Here is a 16,599-nt window from a genome sequence, read left to right as displayed (position 1 = left end):
GGCATATGCAAGTACAGGCGGGTTGGTAAGTTTCTCTTTAAGTTTATCGAATGCTTCCTGTTGTTCCTTGTCCCATTTAAAGTGAACTTTCTTTATTGATTTTGTTGATTTTGATGTTTTCTTTCTATTTGCAGGTTGTCCAATGAGAAGATTGTTTATAGGTCGTGCTATGGATGCAAAGCCTTTGATGAATCGCCTGTAGTATCCTGCGAATCCTAAAAATTTCCGAACATCCTTCACATTTTTAGGAATAGGCCAATCTTTTACGGCTTCTACCTTTACAGGATCTGCCTGAATGCCATCTTCTGAGACTATGTGCCCAAGATAAGTTATTTTCTTCTTGAAAAATTCACATTTCTTCGGATTTACTTTCAGGTTGTACTGAGCCAAACGTTCAAACACTGTATCAAGTCGGTCAATATGGGAATCTATGTCAGAGGAGAATATTACGATGTCATCGTGATAAATTAAACAGTCCTTCAGGTTGAGGTCGCCCATGCAACGCTCCATCAATCTCTGAAAGGTTGCTGGAGCATTACATAGGCCAAAGGGCATTCTATTACACTCGTAGAATCCCAGTCCCCAAACCTGAAAGGCCGTTTTCTCTTTATCTCGTTCATCTAGCTCTACCTGCCAGTATCCAGATTTCAAGTCCAGTTTTGAAAAATATCTTGATCCGGCGAGGCAATTCAAAGTGTCTTCTATCCGTGGATGTGCATATGCATCTCTCTTGGTCCGTTGGTTGATTTTCCTGAAATCAATACAAAATCTAATCGATCCATCCTTTTTCCTCACTATTACAACGTTTGATGACCATGGACTATTAGATTCCCTAATTGCACCGACTTTTAACATTTCATGGAGATGTTCTTTCACTTCGTTAAATATCGCTGGTGGTATGCGTCTGTACGGTTCTTTAAAAGGTTTCTCATCTAACAATTCAATCTTATGTTTTACGGCTGATGTGTGTCCAAGATCTGTGGATGATTTAGGGAAAAGGCCATTCCATTTCTGAAATAATTTTTGTACTTTAATTTTCTGTTCTTCAGACAAGTTTACATTTTCAAGATCGACACCAAATGTTTTATTAAATTCCTCATCACTCATGGCTTTGTTTTCTTTTTCAGATGCAGACTGATGACATAGATTTGTTGGAGAAGAAGAGGATTTGCTTGTTTCTGAAATATCAGATGATATCGAACGGTTGTCAATGATCGGCATACTTCTAAGCACAGTGACTTCCTGCAGTTGGCAAATATTAGTTTTTTCTGTTATATGCATGGTTTTAGCACTGATGTTGCACAACCGTACTGGCACACGTGATGTTCTACCAGGATTATTCAACGAGACAACTCGTGGACAGACTACAGCAGATGTAGAATTTATATCATCCAAACATTCTGTTACAGCTGATTCTACATGTCTCTGCTTGCGTATGAAACCTGTTACAGTTTTGGTTTCCCTTGGTAACAATGTAATCTTTTTCGTGACTTTAACTTTACCAATTGTGGTCGCTGATAGTACATCAAATGATTCTTTCCATTCATTTGGAATAGTATCAGCTTCCTTCTCTTTACTTAGTTTTGAAAATTTACGAATTAGATTTGTGCCTATAATAACCGGTACTCTTTGGTTGTATTCTGTTTGTGGTACAATCAAAATTAGAGCAACAACTTCTTCGTCACTTAATGACGGAACTTTTACACCTAGCTCTATATAACCACTATAAGGCACTTCCTGTCCATTTGCACAATATATGTCAATATCAAAATCTTCTAGACTTCTTAGTTCAGGCCTATCAGTCATACTTCTATAGAAATTTTCCGACATTGTGCTTATCATACTACCAGTATCAATCAGTGCTTTTGTCACACAATCTTTAAACAATATTTCATGTTCATTTGCTTTCCCGATCAATCTTGTCTTTATCTGATTATCTTTTGGGACTTTAATTTCCTCTTTGCTTCTGCTGAGCCCTTCAACAGAAGCGCCAACTAGTTTAACTCTTTTTCTGAATTTTGTTTCTTCTCCTCTTTGACTTCAATATCTCCTTTCTTTTCCTCTTGCTTCTTATCGGTATCTGGGCTTTGCTCTTTTAATTTATGACTCCTATCGTCAAATCGATTCCTATAGCTGTTTGCTCCTCTGTTGTAATCCCTCGAACCATTCCATCTATTGAAATCCCTTGGACCATTCCATCTATTGTACCCACCATATCTTCTATTTCTATGCTCATCTTGTGGCTTACTTTCATTTTCTTTTCTATAGTCTTCTACCTTTTTATTTAATTCGGCCATTTGCTTCATCATAGCTTCAAGAAGTTCTGTCTGCTTATCCGCCGCATTTGCAGTTTCTTCTTGTTTAGGCAGTGCTATATCAGCCTTTATAGCACTAATTTTAGTTTCGTGTTCCTCAGCCCTTGCTTTCCGTCTGAGCATTTCAAAACTGTCACCGCTTTCAAAGGATGTTCTAACTGCGTTTTTGATATCCTTGCTATACAGCGATCTCCAAAATTTATCTTTAAGCATTTCATTTCTCTCATCTGGTGTTATTGACTTCTTGGTAGAAGCTTTTATCAAAATCTCTTCAAGTCGTAAGCCCCAATCTGCTATAGATTCGTCTGGCTTCTGTGATGCAGTATAGAACTCCGTGTAAATTGTCTGTTTGCTAGACATATCTCCAAATATATCTTCTGTCCTTTCTATGATTTCTTCAGCTCTAGCATTTGGATCTAAGTTTAACAGAACTTTCTTGGCTTGACCTTTCAATGATTTTCTAACAGCCTGAGTAATCATCTTTTCTGGGTACAATGCTGTAGCTATTAAACTTCTTATCTCGGCTTTCCACTCGTTTAATGTGACCTCACTCTTAGGTTTCGCTTCGTCACCAGAAAATGGACTAATTTCCGGGGTTTGCTGAATAATTGTCTCTTTCTTTACTTCTGGAACTAATTTCTGCTGAAGCTCTTTAACAATTTCTTCCTGTTTTCTAAGGTCAGATTCTCTCTTGTCTAATGCTTCGTTTTTAGTGATGATATCTCTTTCTATTGCTTTATACTGAACAAACTGTTCTTCTTCTGATTTTACAACGTCTTGCTTTATCCGTTTCAGTTCTTCAAACTTCAATAACAATTCTCTCTCATCATCTTTAAGTTTCTGTTCTCTTTCATCCATTACCCTTTCTCTTTCAGTCAACATATGCAACATCTTTCGTTGCTTCTCTAATTCTATAAGTCTTCTTTCTTCATCTATCTTTAGCTGTTTCTCTGTGTTCTCTTGAATCAATAGTAGCTCTTGCAATTCCATTTTTTTCTTTTCTATCTGCTGCAGGATGCTAAACTTCTCAGATTTAATAGATGTGTTTGAATTATCATCATTCAATTCTCCTCTTACATTGATGTCTGAATGTTCCCTGAATTTTCTATCGATGAATTTAAGTTGACTTCTTGTGTCCTTTAATTCAGGATTCATTCTTATACCTACGGGAGTTATGTTCTTGTGTTCTTTTCTATGATCTGGAAGTTCTGCGCCTCTTTGTAAGGAATTAATATCTAAACTGGTGTCCTTCCTTATACTCAATTGCCGTAATTTCACCTCTAGTTTATCTGTCTCGATACTGACATCTACTTTGTCACCATTTCGATCTCTCTTGCTCATGACATGAGTTTCTGCATCAATGCGAGTACTTTCAGCCACACGGCTTCTTGTTCTGTAACTAATGTCGTCTGCATTATATTCTATATCTCTATATCTATCTCTATCAATATGAAAGTCTAAATTAGACTCTTGTCTTGGCTGATCGATATGTAAAACGTCTCTCCTAATGCTTTGACGGATATCATCCCTATCTATGACTTGGTTTAATTCACCATGCATTCTATATATGTCCTCAGTCATGTTCAAACTGCCTGAAGCGAAATCTAAATTTCTGTTTGTTGCTTGATAAGTCTGAGCAATTGCTTGTCTCCTATCATTATCGCTTTCATGTTCGTTTCCACTTATTCCTATACCGTGTGTGGCAGTTGGTATATTTTCTGGTTCAGGACTTATTAGGTCCATATAACTTCCGAGGTCCTCATTGTGTTGCTTCACGAAACGTGGTTGCACAATTCCTCTGTCTAATATTTGTCTGGTTCCCGTATTTATTTGCTGTTCAGGGTTGCTTATATTAAGCCTTTCTGCACCTATTCTTGGCCGCTCGACTTCATAAAAAAAAAGGATCACAACTATGAATCATTTCTAAACGTCGCTGTTGATTTCTTCTCTGAGATAACAATCTCTGCCTTTCATTTTCTATTTCAGCTAAATCTTGTCTCAATCTATCTCTTTGCTCCTGTTTTTCCTCTAATCTCTCCTGTTCCTGTCGTCTAGCATCTCGCTGTCTCATTCTGATATCTCTATCTGTTGTTTGATCTTCCATTATTGTACATATAAACTTCACACTTCAAACACTATTATTTTACAGTTTACTCTTTTCACTTCAATTATCTTTCACAGTAATATATACCTTCTATCACTTTTACTTTTCTCTACATATTTCACTTTTTGACTCTTTTCTGATTTTGGTTCCTTTCCGTTTCAATATATTAGCGCTATAACTCCTTAATTTCACTTTTCGCTAATATTCACTACTTCCCTTTTTTCACTTTAAAGAGTGCCCACCAGTTACTGTATTTGCACTTTACTATTAATTTTCAGTGTCAAATAACCTTTCACTTCCTTCACTGTTCACGTTTCTTCACTGTTTTCTAATGATTATCACTATTTTATACGGTGCTTTACTGTTATGTTTATTGCTATCCTGTTTACTACTTAGCTTCTGAAAGCACAATTATTTTCTATATGTGTATCTGATCTTTTAGTTTTCACTAATCTTCACTATTTTTCACTATTTCATTCACTTACTTATATGTTTCACTATTCTATTATTTCTTCACTTCACATCTATCTCCTCTCTTAGCGTTCGCTTGTATAAATTTTTCTTACTTCACTTTTCACTAATTTTTCACTTTTCACTTATTGTTTTCACTTTTCACTAAATTGCTTTTTATTCTTATCACTGAAGATCACTTTTCACTTAGCCATTCACTCTATAGCCTACTGAAATATATAATGTATAATAGCTTAAAAAATGTTTTTAAAACTTTATTACACTTGCATTCATAACTCTCATTCACATGTATTTACAATAAGACAAATAAAAAATGAATGACTGTTCAGTGTTATTCTTTTCTTTTGGAAAGAAAAAAAAAACTTAAGCCTTTGTCGGGATTCGAACCACCTACTTTCAGATCTCAAGTCCAACGCTCTCCCTACCGAGCTAATTCCGCTGTAACACTATAGAATGTTTATATGTTATACCGTATCGAATTATGCGCTGCCGCGGTACATTGCCGAATCGTGCACGTTTTATCAACTTTCGCGAAAATTTTATTTTGCTGTAAAGAAGTATCACTTCAAATAAAACTACTTGAAGATATACTTTTCTACTTGAAATAAAATACTGTTTGCCTCTGTTTTACGTTTTTGTCAACACCTTGCAAGGATTTTATAAGCTAGACCTAAGTATTTTCCCTTTGGTAATATTACAAAGAGAAAACACCGATAAATGCTATGAAACAAATTCAAACTTCTTACATTTTGCAAGAAATAAGAATAGAAAGACTATATTAAATGACTTTATAACAAAGACGACACTTGTAAGGAGAAAAAAATTTTTGGAAATTCTGCGTCTCGAACCCACGGGTTAAAAATCTGTTTCATTCATAACCCTACATCGCTACCGATGGAGCCATCAAGGTTATTGGAAATTTCAGTATTTTATTAGGTTATATGGTATACTATAGGAGTATTGGATTTTATCAGGTTGGAGCGGGACAGGTGTTAAAGAGATAGTCCTCTAAACTGCAACTTTCTAAGGAAATAAAGTCAGACTATATAACTGAATATTACTACGAAGGGTTTATAATATCAACAAACCTTCTAATAACCTAAGGTCAAAAATACATGTATAACTCTGCTAATATAAAATTTCAATCACAGTCTAATTATAACTAAGCAGAAAAATAGAAAAAAAGTCTTACCCACTAAACATATCCTTATTCCAAATAACTTTTGAAAAACTTATTCCAGCACTAACACACTATATCCTAAGCACTAAATTAACTAATGTCAACGCATAGACAAAAGTTCGGAATGTCAAAGCATTCTTATTTCCAAAGATCCAGGTCAACAACGCGGCGACGACGACATCCAGAAAAAGTATCCGAAAGATGCTGATCAGCTAACGATGTGTTAAGGGCCCAATATGCGTAACTTGTCAAAATCCGTGCGCACGTGTCGATAGTAAACAAACGAGATGGTATTCCATACCACGCGGATATGATATCCAATGAAACTGTTCATAAACGTGAGTGACGTCACAGGTAAATCTATGATTTATCAGGTGAACTCAAGGGAAATCCCAAACCAAAAGTGAAAGTACTGTTTCTCAAGTGATCTGTGTAGTGTCTAATGCAACCCAATCCATGTTTTGGGCGCCATTGACGAAGGGCTCTCCTTGTCGTGCCCGAAGGCTAGCTCGACCCTTCTGCCAAATATTTATATTTTACTGGTAGATGTGGGTTCTTTGGGTGCTACACACCTGGGATCACTTGTTTGTCCCAGTGAACAAATATTGAAACTGAAACAAAGCAATAATTATCTTAGATAATATATTTATTATTCTTATGTAAACTCTCTATATATGGATTTACATCAAGAAGGCAAGTGCAGTGAAGCATTTTCATTTATACAATACATTGAATTCCAATTATACATGTACACTTGATGTCCTAACAATATTACATGAAATACTAATTTCAGAACAATTTACATCAAAGTCATAAAAACTAATACACTTATAAATAAGCTCTGTAACTAAAGAAGTAAAAGTACTATAAACCTGAAACAAAGCAATAATTATCTTAGATAATATATTTATTATTCTTATGTAAACTCTCTATATATGGATTTACATCAAGAAGGCAAGTGCAGTGAAGCATTTACACTTGCTCTCGATTATTGCAATACAAAGACATAGATTAAAGATTAGTACAATTCAGGTTGGGGACCGGGGTAGACAAGGATAACGGAAATTTATTATGTCAAGTATAGGGTTATAGGATGGAAAAGATGTACGGATTTATAGTAAATAATATTTGGGTGAAATTGTTACACTGAATCTTAAAAGGGGTATACTCGATTTAATTACAACAAAAACAATTTAAGTATGCTTTATATTTTATTTAAGAATATGTAAAACAATTAAATTCAGAACAAGACTGTCATGCCCTATGACACAGATCTATTTTTCTCACTCATGTAAAATTGGTTTAGTTTTTGCTATAACAATCATTTATTGAAATCCTACCCAAACTAACATCGGCAGAAATATGCAATGTCACCTTTCTACTACAAAAGCAAAACTTGCTGCTATACCATTTCGGTATTATGAGAAAATATGGCAAAAATAAGCTAACAATTTTGATATGAATTCTTGTAATAGAAACAATGTTATTGTTTCAATAGAGAAACATTTTCTGGTAGAGATATCAAGTTGTCATAACGAGAAAAGGTCTCGTAGTTACGTGATACGAATAACGATAACTTGTCGCCAAAATTCCATATGTTGTTGTGTAGATTCCCGATGCATTTCATTAAAACAAAGTTTCAAAAGCAGAAATAAAATGAAATTAAATATTACTTTTATAACTTAATACTAAATGGGGAAAAAATAAATATATTTGTTGTAATATATCATTTTTGGATGAAATCAATGCTTTGATTAAACTTACATCGATATTAGAATTCATCAGTGTATTAAATTATCCGACCTGTACTTTAGGCCTTGTAAAATGTTCTTTAAGATATGTAGATCATACGAGCCTTTAAAAGTCAAACTAAAGCATATTCTTTCTTCACACCCTTTAGTGTACATAATAGTGCGTAGGTAATTTTTTATCAAGAAAGGGCGTGATAATGTTTAAATGATGAGTTAAATAGTTTTGGCAGGTATAGATGTGATTTGCAAAAACAATAATTAAGCCAATACATTCTCATCAATGGATGTGAAAAGTCATCTTTATATATAGTTGAAAATGCTGCAAAGATTTTACTTGTTCTATGACCACCTTATTTAATTCAAATTCTGTTCATTACAATATAAGTCATACAGAAAAAATAGCAACTGAATGTTTTTTCCTAAAACAGAAGCATTTAACTGGTTCTTGTTTTTATTTAGAGCACATTGTACAAATTTCCCATATTCAAAATTTTTATGAAATATTAGTGTTATCTGTTTTGTCTGGTTTTAAGTCACGCAAAGATAGCTTTAGGAATATGTCGACATTTTATCTTTTTATCATAATGAAGATCCAAGGTACCCCTGCGTGCATTATTTAATTTTTGTTGTTTTGGTTTTACTTTTTGTTCAGTTTAACGTCGCGCCGACACAATTATAGGTCATATGGCGACTTTCCAGCTTTGGTGATGGAGAATGACCTCATGTTCACATCTGAGCATTATTTCATCACAGGCGGGCACCCTGGTAGAGCAACAGACTTTCCATAAGCCAGATGGATGGCTTCCTCACATAAAGAAGTGAGGCTTGAACCTACATCGGTGAGGGGTTAGTGATTCAAAGTCAGCGACCTAAACAACTCGGCCACGTAGGCCCCGTGCATTATCGAAGGTACAGTCATGTGTCTCAGTAAAAGTGGTGCTGGACTGATGTAATTCTGTATTATAGTATTTGCATTCAAAATGAAAACACATCTGAAATAATTATGATCTTTTCACAGATTTTATAAACTAGCTCAACAGCAGTCTTTGAGTGGCGTGCGGCGTCTGTAGTAAGTCTCCCTGTACTTGCACTCAATGTTGTTATCTTTTCTGGTTCTCTGGTATCATAGAGTACATACCTTTTTACTATAATAGCATACCGGCTGTGATAGGTGGGCGTGAGGGATGTTGCACATTCCCTAACCTCTCATGAACAGACGTAATCATACCGAGTTTGGTTTAATGTTTGTTTGTTAAATTTTTTTGTTTTGTTTGTTTTGGGTTTAACGCCGTTTTTCAACAGTATTTCAGTCATGTAACGGCGGGCAGTTAACCTAACCAGTGTTCCTGGATTCTGTACCAGTACAAACCTGTTCTCCGCAAGTAACTGCCAACTTCCCCACATGAATCAGAGGTGGAGGACTAATGATATCAGACACAATGTCGTTTATCAAATAGTCACGGAGAACATACGCCCCGCCCGAGGATCGAACTCGCGACCCCGAGATCCGTAGACCAACGCTCTTACCTATTGAGCTAAGCGGGCGGGCTTGTTAAATTTTTGCTTCCAAAGGATCTTTTCATAGGTTTAATTGCTTATTTGGAATATATGTCAACAAATAGAAAACTTTGAAACATTTTGATAATTATACAATTATTTTCTTTTATTTAAAAAAAAAATAAAACAAAAATAGCTTCCTTCGAGTACGTGTCTCAAAATATTGAAGTCTCGAATATCTATTGAGAGCAATTCCTTGTTCAGACCAACAGTAACTTCATAAGAAATGTCCAGCACTTATAAAAGGAAAAGATCACGCCTCAAAGAGTTATCTCTGCAATTCTTGGCAGATGCGATATGAATGTGAGAATGTTCTGCATTTTCGTCGACTCGTAATTTCATGTTATACTACAAGCCATCTACCTTATTGCGAAGTTCATAGACCTACAATATGTTAAATGAATATCAACGTGTCTCCTTTAAGCGTACAAACAATCTCAAACTTGTGCTTGAAATAGAGACAGACGGAGAAGTATCGTGCATCTGTAGTCATTTATCATTATAATCTAAGATCTTGGGTCACGGTAATTTTCCAAATGTATTTGGAAAGATTATCAAACGTTTTATTAAAAGAGGTTACGACCCAATTGTTTTGAGACATACCGCATGTTTAGTGTTCAACCCGTTTACAGTTGGACACTACGCTTCCCTCTTTGATTGCGTCTGACGGAAGAGGGGGAGGACTCTATGATAAGCAGTTTTTAAATCCTACCAGGACTGAACTGTTTTGATATTTGTCTTCTGGCCTGTTTCGTCGGGCCCTTAAGGGTGTTTCTCTTGTTGCTCTGTCTTCTGAAAAGGCATTGAGTACATACGTTTTTGGTTCTTAAGGTTTGTTTTTTATATATTTATACACGAGCATTTTTGTGTTTTACATGCCATGCCTTTTTGTTTCCATTACGTGTGTAAGAGATTCACCTGGATGGGATTACTTTTATTTACACTGTCCCATGTCTTTGGAACATGGTGGGGGTAAGAGTGAGGTTAGGTGCACCATAAACCGGTTTAAGCTCCCCAGTGGTGTTTTTGCCACTGACCGTTCCAAGGCGGTGCCCCACTGTGTTCCTTTGTTTGTTCGTTTCGTCTTATGTGTTGGCTTTGTGTACGTGTGTGTTGTTCGTTTTGTCCCTATGTGTTGGCTTTGGGTGTGTGTGTGTGTGTGTGTGTGTGGTGCACGCGTCTGCGTGCTGGGGGTTTCGTTTTGGGGAGGCTACGTTTTTGGTGCGTGGCATTCCCTGTTTGATATTTTTCTTTGTTTTCATACATATGTAGACAAATACTAAGCAAAACATAACGAAACAATTCTAAATCTCCATGCGTGATCGGTAAGTATCACATGCTGTTCAAAATGTTACTTGAGATAAAAATGTATAGCATTTGCCTATTGAAAAATTAGTTATTACTTGTATTTCACATCATCTCTACTTTAATGCAATTATAAAAAGGTCTTAAATGACACCTGTTAATATGAAAATGAGATAACTCAACCATTACCCGATTTATTTCTATGGAAAATATAATTGATTTGTTTATACATTTTCTATGGAATAACAATTTTAGAATATAAATAAATTGAGTTAAAATTTAGAAATACCGAAACGTAGTAACTGCTACGTTGTTATCTCAAAATTATGATTTATATATTTATAATGACATACATTTATCTAGATAATTTCTTGATATGCAAGATTTTGATGCATTCTCTTGATCTTGGAAGGTCTAATAATGTGTAATTTGGCAACTGAAACCAAAATAACTTTTTGTTTATAGCATACTTACAAAAAAGCAATAACCATTACTGCAATATTAATATATAAACATTTGATTAATGTTTTCGGCTCAAATGCATATCTTAAGTACATAAGTTGATGTTAAAAAATAAAGCAATTACATTTGTGAAAAAGGGAATACTCTAAACAAACCAGGAAATGACATGTCGAAATACTTTGACGACTTTTCTTTGCTGAACAAATATAGAAGAAAGATGTTGCATGATAGATATGAAATTTTCCTTGCCCTTGTCATTGTCTAGTTGAATTCTTTTTGCACTACATGTAGGCAAGGTGGAAAGACCTGTAATATGTCTAGGACATTTCAATAAGCCTACATTCCGTTTACAAATTAAAACATTTTGCTTGATTGATACAAAGAGGTAACGTGCATCTCTCATCAACAGGCATTAAATCTGAGAAGAACTTTCTCTCGTACATATGTTGTCAATTATTGGGCTATGAATAACACAAAAAAAAGCACGTTCTATAGCTTTAATGCTAAGTAACAAATTCAATAAATCACAATTGTTAGCGGGAAATTGGACTGCAATGAAGATATAGCTTACCGCGAAATAAAATTATTTTATTCTATGATATTTTTATTCTGCAACCCGGTTCAATATATTTGTATGGTTCCATGGATTTCGACAGGTATCTTTGCATAAGCATATTTGTGTTTAACAATGAAGTCCTTTTGTTTATGGAATGCATACACCTAGGGGGATTTACTGTCTTTTTGAAGAAAACTACGGTCAGGGTTGAAGTGTTATGTTTTGGCGCCAGTAAGCTAGCTAAAACTCCCTAACTGACCGTTGGTAGGCAAATATTTTGTACTTTCTTCGGGTATTTTTATTAACAAGTACACAGTTTTTCACGTGAAATTCTATATAAATGACTATGGTCTTTGAATGTGTCTTTTTTCGGCTTGACTTTAGTCCTTTTTTCTGTTGCTTATGAAGCAGCTGATATTTAGTTTTTTGAAAAACCTAAATTAGAGGTAAAAGGAACATATTGATTAAAAGATTTAGAAACAAAAACGTAAAGAATGATTCCTTGCTGGCTTCCTTAAATTTGATGAATAAATTTATAATGATAAAATGCAAATGGTACATTTCTTGCTACGCATTTTTTGTGCTTTAATTTGAATTCTAAAGGCTCCTATGATGTATTATACATAATTACAACATAGTGCAGCACCCTTCTTTAAATAATGAAAACTGATATTGCCAACAAACAAATGCATTCGTTTATTTTTCATGCATGGTCATTGATTCCATTTGAAGGAATCTGACTGTCACGTATCTTTATTCGAGAGATGACAATTCAAATGTGATTTGTTTAGAATAACATGACAGATTTTGTTAGAATAACATATCAGACACCAAAATTAATAATTACATATAGGCTTAATCGATCCAATTATTTACAAATTCTCTTCAAACACAACCACCCCTTTTTGAATGGCATATAGAGGCCAAATGCCCGTTGACACCTATTCTAATGTGACAACTAAAACATCATGCATTGAGCGAGGTACATTTAAAATATTCCAAATTTCACAGAAAACATTCTGTTACTTGACTTTAACACACATTTCATGATTGTAAACAATACTTGTTTTCCATTCACCTTATGTCTTATTGACTCTTACGGGGTTTCCCTACACTATTTTGCGACCATTCCAAATCCACGTTTTAATAAAATCATCTAAACCGACATCGGGATAAAATGCGAAAAAATGAATTCTCACCGATTCCATTTGCTTAATATTCTATTCGATATTTTTGTCTCCATATCTATTTAATACAAAAAGTCATTCAAAATATATTCCCGTTATGTGTTACAAAAATAATCAGTTTAAATCTTTTAGTAATATTGAACGAAAGACAGTTTACTGCCTGATTATTTGTATATGTAAATATAATCGTTCACCTTGGCCTAATTGCTAGGGCGTCCACTTCGTAAAAGTGAAGTTAAAGCTTCAAATACCAACAGGAACCTGAATCGATATGTCCGGTTGGTGAGGCAGAAGCTTGTTAAAAAGGTTACAATAAATTTGCTAATGCCCTTCATTAAAGTACATGTATATGATTCGCGGAGAATATGTGTTCGTGGCAAACCGCTAAACAATGTTTCAACGATTCGTCTTTTATAATATGAATATTGGATACAAACTTAATTTTTATTTCATCATTCCAATGCTCTGAAAAAGACAAAATATAAAGAAAAACCGTCTTTTAACGTTATTGATACACGGAAAGAGGTTATACGTCCGCGGAATAATTTCACGAAGGCGCAGACCGAGTTAATTATTCTGCCAACGTAAAACCGATTTTGAGTCTATCAATTTAACTAAAACACGATTTTTCTAGACATTATTTCGATTCTAATATGCCTTTTATCTAAAACAGTAGAAAAATATAGCAGCGCTCTTTCTTGGTCGCAACAAAAACATTGACGTCATTGCATGTTAATGTGACGTCGTTTAAGCGTAAGCGTGTTTTAACAAAAGATGAATATTATAATAGAATTTCTATTAATGATACGTCATTGTGATAAGATTTCTTGAATTATATATCACCAGCATTGTTTCTTTTTCAAGTACATGTATGTTAGAGGATTTGCGCATTACTTTTGATATTATACTATAATATATATACTATATATGATACTAAAGAGGTTCTTTTCTTTGGAGTAAGCTGTAAATGCATCTATTAGTAAGTTAAAGTTTTGTCCTGTTACGTCATTTTTAATCCAGTATAATTACAGTCTTAAATACCTTTTCTGTATATATCAAGGTTTATTGACAACTGAAACCTCGTGATTACGTACTAGCTCATTAAAGAAGACATAGTGGATGTGATAGAACCACCAATCGTCTATATTTGTTTGATCAGATGGAAAATTCTAGCTTGGAAAGTCTTAATCAATCCACCAATTACTGTTTTGTTACGTAAATAATCGTTGTACTTTGAAAAAAAATGAGAACCGTTTACTTGTCTAAGAACAAGAACAAGAACAAAGTTTATTTTGTAAATAAAGGCCTCCGGCCCATAATACAATATTACAATAAAACAAATATAATAATATGAATTGTGCACAGAAATGTAACTGTTCATTATCCTTTAACTTCATAATAGCGTTAACATAAAAAGCAGTGTATTTAATTCTATCATCATTTGAAGATTGCATGAGATTAATAAAATGAGGGAATTCATTTCCACCAGCATACCAGGAATATATAAAAAATTGTCTTTCTTGCCTATATTTGTAACATTTAAAAAATACGTGGAATTCATCTTCTATGCATTCAATATCAAAATTAATGAAACAGTATCTACATATTCAATCTTCTCTTGGAATTGCAAAATGGCGACCAGTCTCGATAGCAAATTTATGGCTAGAACATCTAAATCTTGCAAGTGATTTTCTAACATAAAATGGTTCAAGCACAAATACCTTTCGGGATTTAAACAAGTTTTAAAATGTTTGTATATATCACAACGAGTCGAGCTATGAATATTATCATGCCACATTTGATTCATACAGTCAATTAATCTTTGTTTAAAGACACAAATAAAATTGCTAACATCACCGACCTCTTGACTTAGCCATACAAAACCAAAGCCATAGCGATACAACAAATTTTTGACAGCGCTAGCCCAATTATGTCTTCCTATTTCATCGTGCCTTTTCAAAATAATATTTTTGGGATATCGTGCGTCAGACATGGCAAGTAATTTAAACCAGTACTTAATACATGTTACATGATGATCAATGCACAAAGGTAATCTGCCAAATTCACCAAGGGCAACACTATCATTTACGTAATTATTAACTCCCAAAAACTGCTTACAATATTGAATTTGAACCTGCTCCAATATGTGACATATTTCTGTTCCATATATTTCAGCCCCATAAGTAAGTATGGGTTTAACCATTGAATCGAACAGCTTAAAATATTCATTATGTGAGAATGCACCAAAAGATTTCTGATAAGCCTTTATAGCATAAATAGATTTTCGAGCAAGAGTAAACCATTTACTGATGTTAAAATGTTAACTTGACGTCTCGAAGGCAACAGCTCATTTACGGAAAAAAAAAATCAGAGAATGAACAGTAATGTCATAATTCCGGGAACAAATAACAAGTAGAAGTCTAAATAAATGAAACAGTTCAGAAAAATGGCAGCTGCTTTAAACAGTTTCATATATTTCGAAATTATTCAGCACAGCGTTCTATGTAATGGTACAATTGTAATATAACAAACATAGAGGACATCTTCACCAATATAATCATTTTGACCGCCTCGATAGCCTAGTGGTTGAGCGTCCGCTTCGAGTGCGGTAGGTTGTAGGTTTGATCCACGGCCAAGTCATACCAAAGGCGTGAAAAATGGTACCAGTAGCACCTTTGCTTGGTGCTCTGAATTAAACGTGAAAATGGATTTTCCTCTCATACTCTCGTGGCAATGGATTCCATCAGGAATGATGTTTGGAGAGTGATTAATATAAGTTGCAGAACTTGCTTCACAATCGACTTACTAGTATTATAAATTAGTATAAACTTATAATTTTGATACAGTTTTCAATAATATGTATCATTAAACTCTCAACTCTATCCCCATACGTCCAAATAATATTAAGCAATTTACAACGGCGTAGTTTTCACAAAACTCATAGCAACAGATTGATATTTAACCAGAGTCATACAGATTATTGCCACAAGCTTATAATGTCACAAGCTTATAATGAAGAACATCCATCTAAATAAAAGTGTTTTATCGGTAAATAATGACACCCAGAATTACAATATGGAATGCGAGTTGTCTTCAACTGTTAAACAATGATATTTATACTTACAAATACAGCGACGTGTATTAATAGTCACTTTTTGCATGCTTTATTGCAAAAGTATTGTCCTATTTAAAAAGGAACATTTCATACATTCACAAGATGTTTTGCTAGGTCTTTTTCTACGTTGTATTAGGTTTTGGTAGGTATTGCTTTGCATCGCTTCATATAATGGCGTGGTCACACTACACGTACTTAATCGTAGTAAGGAATGATCGTAGTTGATCGTAGTTGATCGTACTAAGCGTAGTTACACGTAGATAATCGTAGTCAAACGTAGTAATGGTCGTAGTTAAACTTATGATTTGTCCGTAGTAAGCAAATAATTTTTCGACATGTTCAAAATCTGACTACGATTAACTACGATGTTTTGATCCTACTGTGACCGTAGTTTGAACGTAGTTGATCTTAGTTAAACGTACTTGATCGTACTTAACAGTAGTGTGTATCGTTTTTGATCGTAGTACAAGTACAAACATTATATGAAACGAGAGCCGATTACACAAAAACTTTACTGTTATATAAATTAATTTCAATTCTAGTATGATAATATCGCTAATTATAAATACTTAAAAAATTAAATAGAATTTTTTCGG

The 16,599-nt window shown here is 34.2% G+C and overlaps 1 protein-coding gene across 1 annotated transcript; it reads right to left on the bottom strand.

Moving 5' to 3' along the window:
• Positions 1–1,994: 1,994 nt before the first annotated feature.
• LOC123533181 (trichohyalin-like) lies at positions 1,995–4,419 on the bottom strand. Its single transcript, XM_053549184.1, has 2 exons — positions 4,245–4,419; positions 1,995–4,201 (listed from the first exon to the last, which is right to left on the bottom strand). The coding sequence occupies exons 1-2, from the start codon at positions 4,417–4,419 to the stop codon at positions 1,995–1,997; spliced, it is 2,382 nt and encodes a 793-aa protein (XP_053405159.1).
• Between the last annotated feature and the right edge of the window lie 12,180 nt (positions 4,420–16,599).

Source organism: Mercenaria mercenaria, chromosome 8, assembly GCF_021730395.1.
Source record: "Mercenaria mercenaria strain notata chromosome 8, MADL_Memer_1, whole genome shotgun sequence".
In the NCBI taxonomy this organism is placed as follows: domain Eukaryota; kingdom Metazoa; phylum Mollusca; class Bivalvia; order Venerida; family Veneridae; genus Mercenaria; species Mercenaria mercenaria.
This window is presented reverse-complemented; position numbering and strand designations above follow the sequence as displayed.

Excerpts from the sequence above, each read along its gene's own strand:
- LOC123533181 (XM_053549184.1), bottom strand. The coding sequence starts at position 4,419 with ATGGAAGATCAAACAACAGATAGAGATATCAGAATGAGACAGCGAGAT. Across the intron at positions 4,202-4,244 it reads GAGAAGAAATCAACAGCGAC|TCGAGCGGCCAAGAATAGGT; the intron begins GTTTAGAAATGA and ends TTTTTTATGAAG.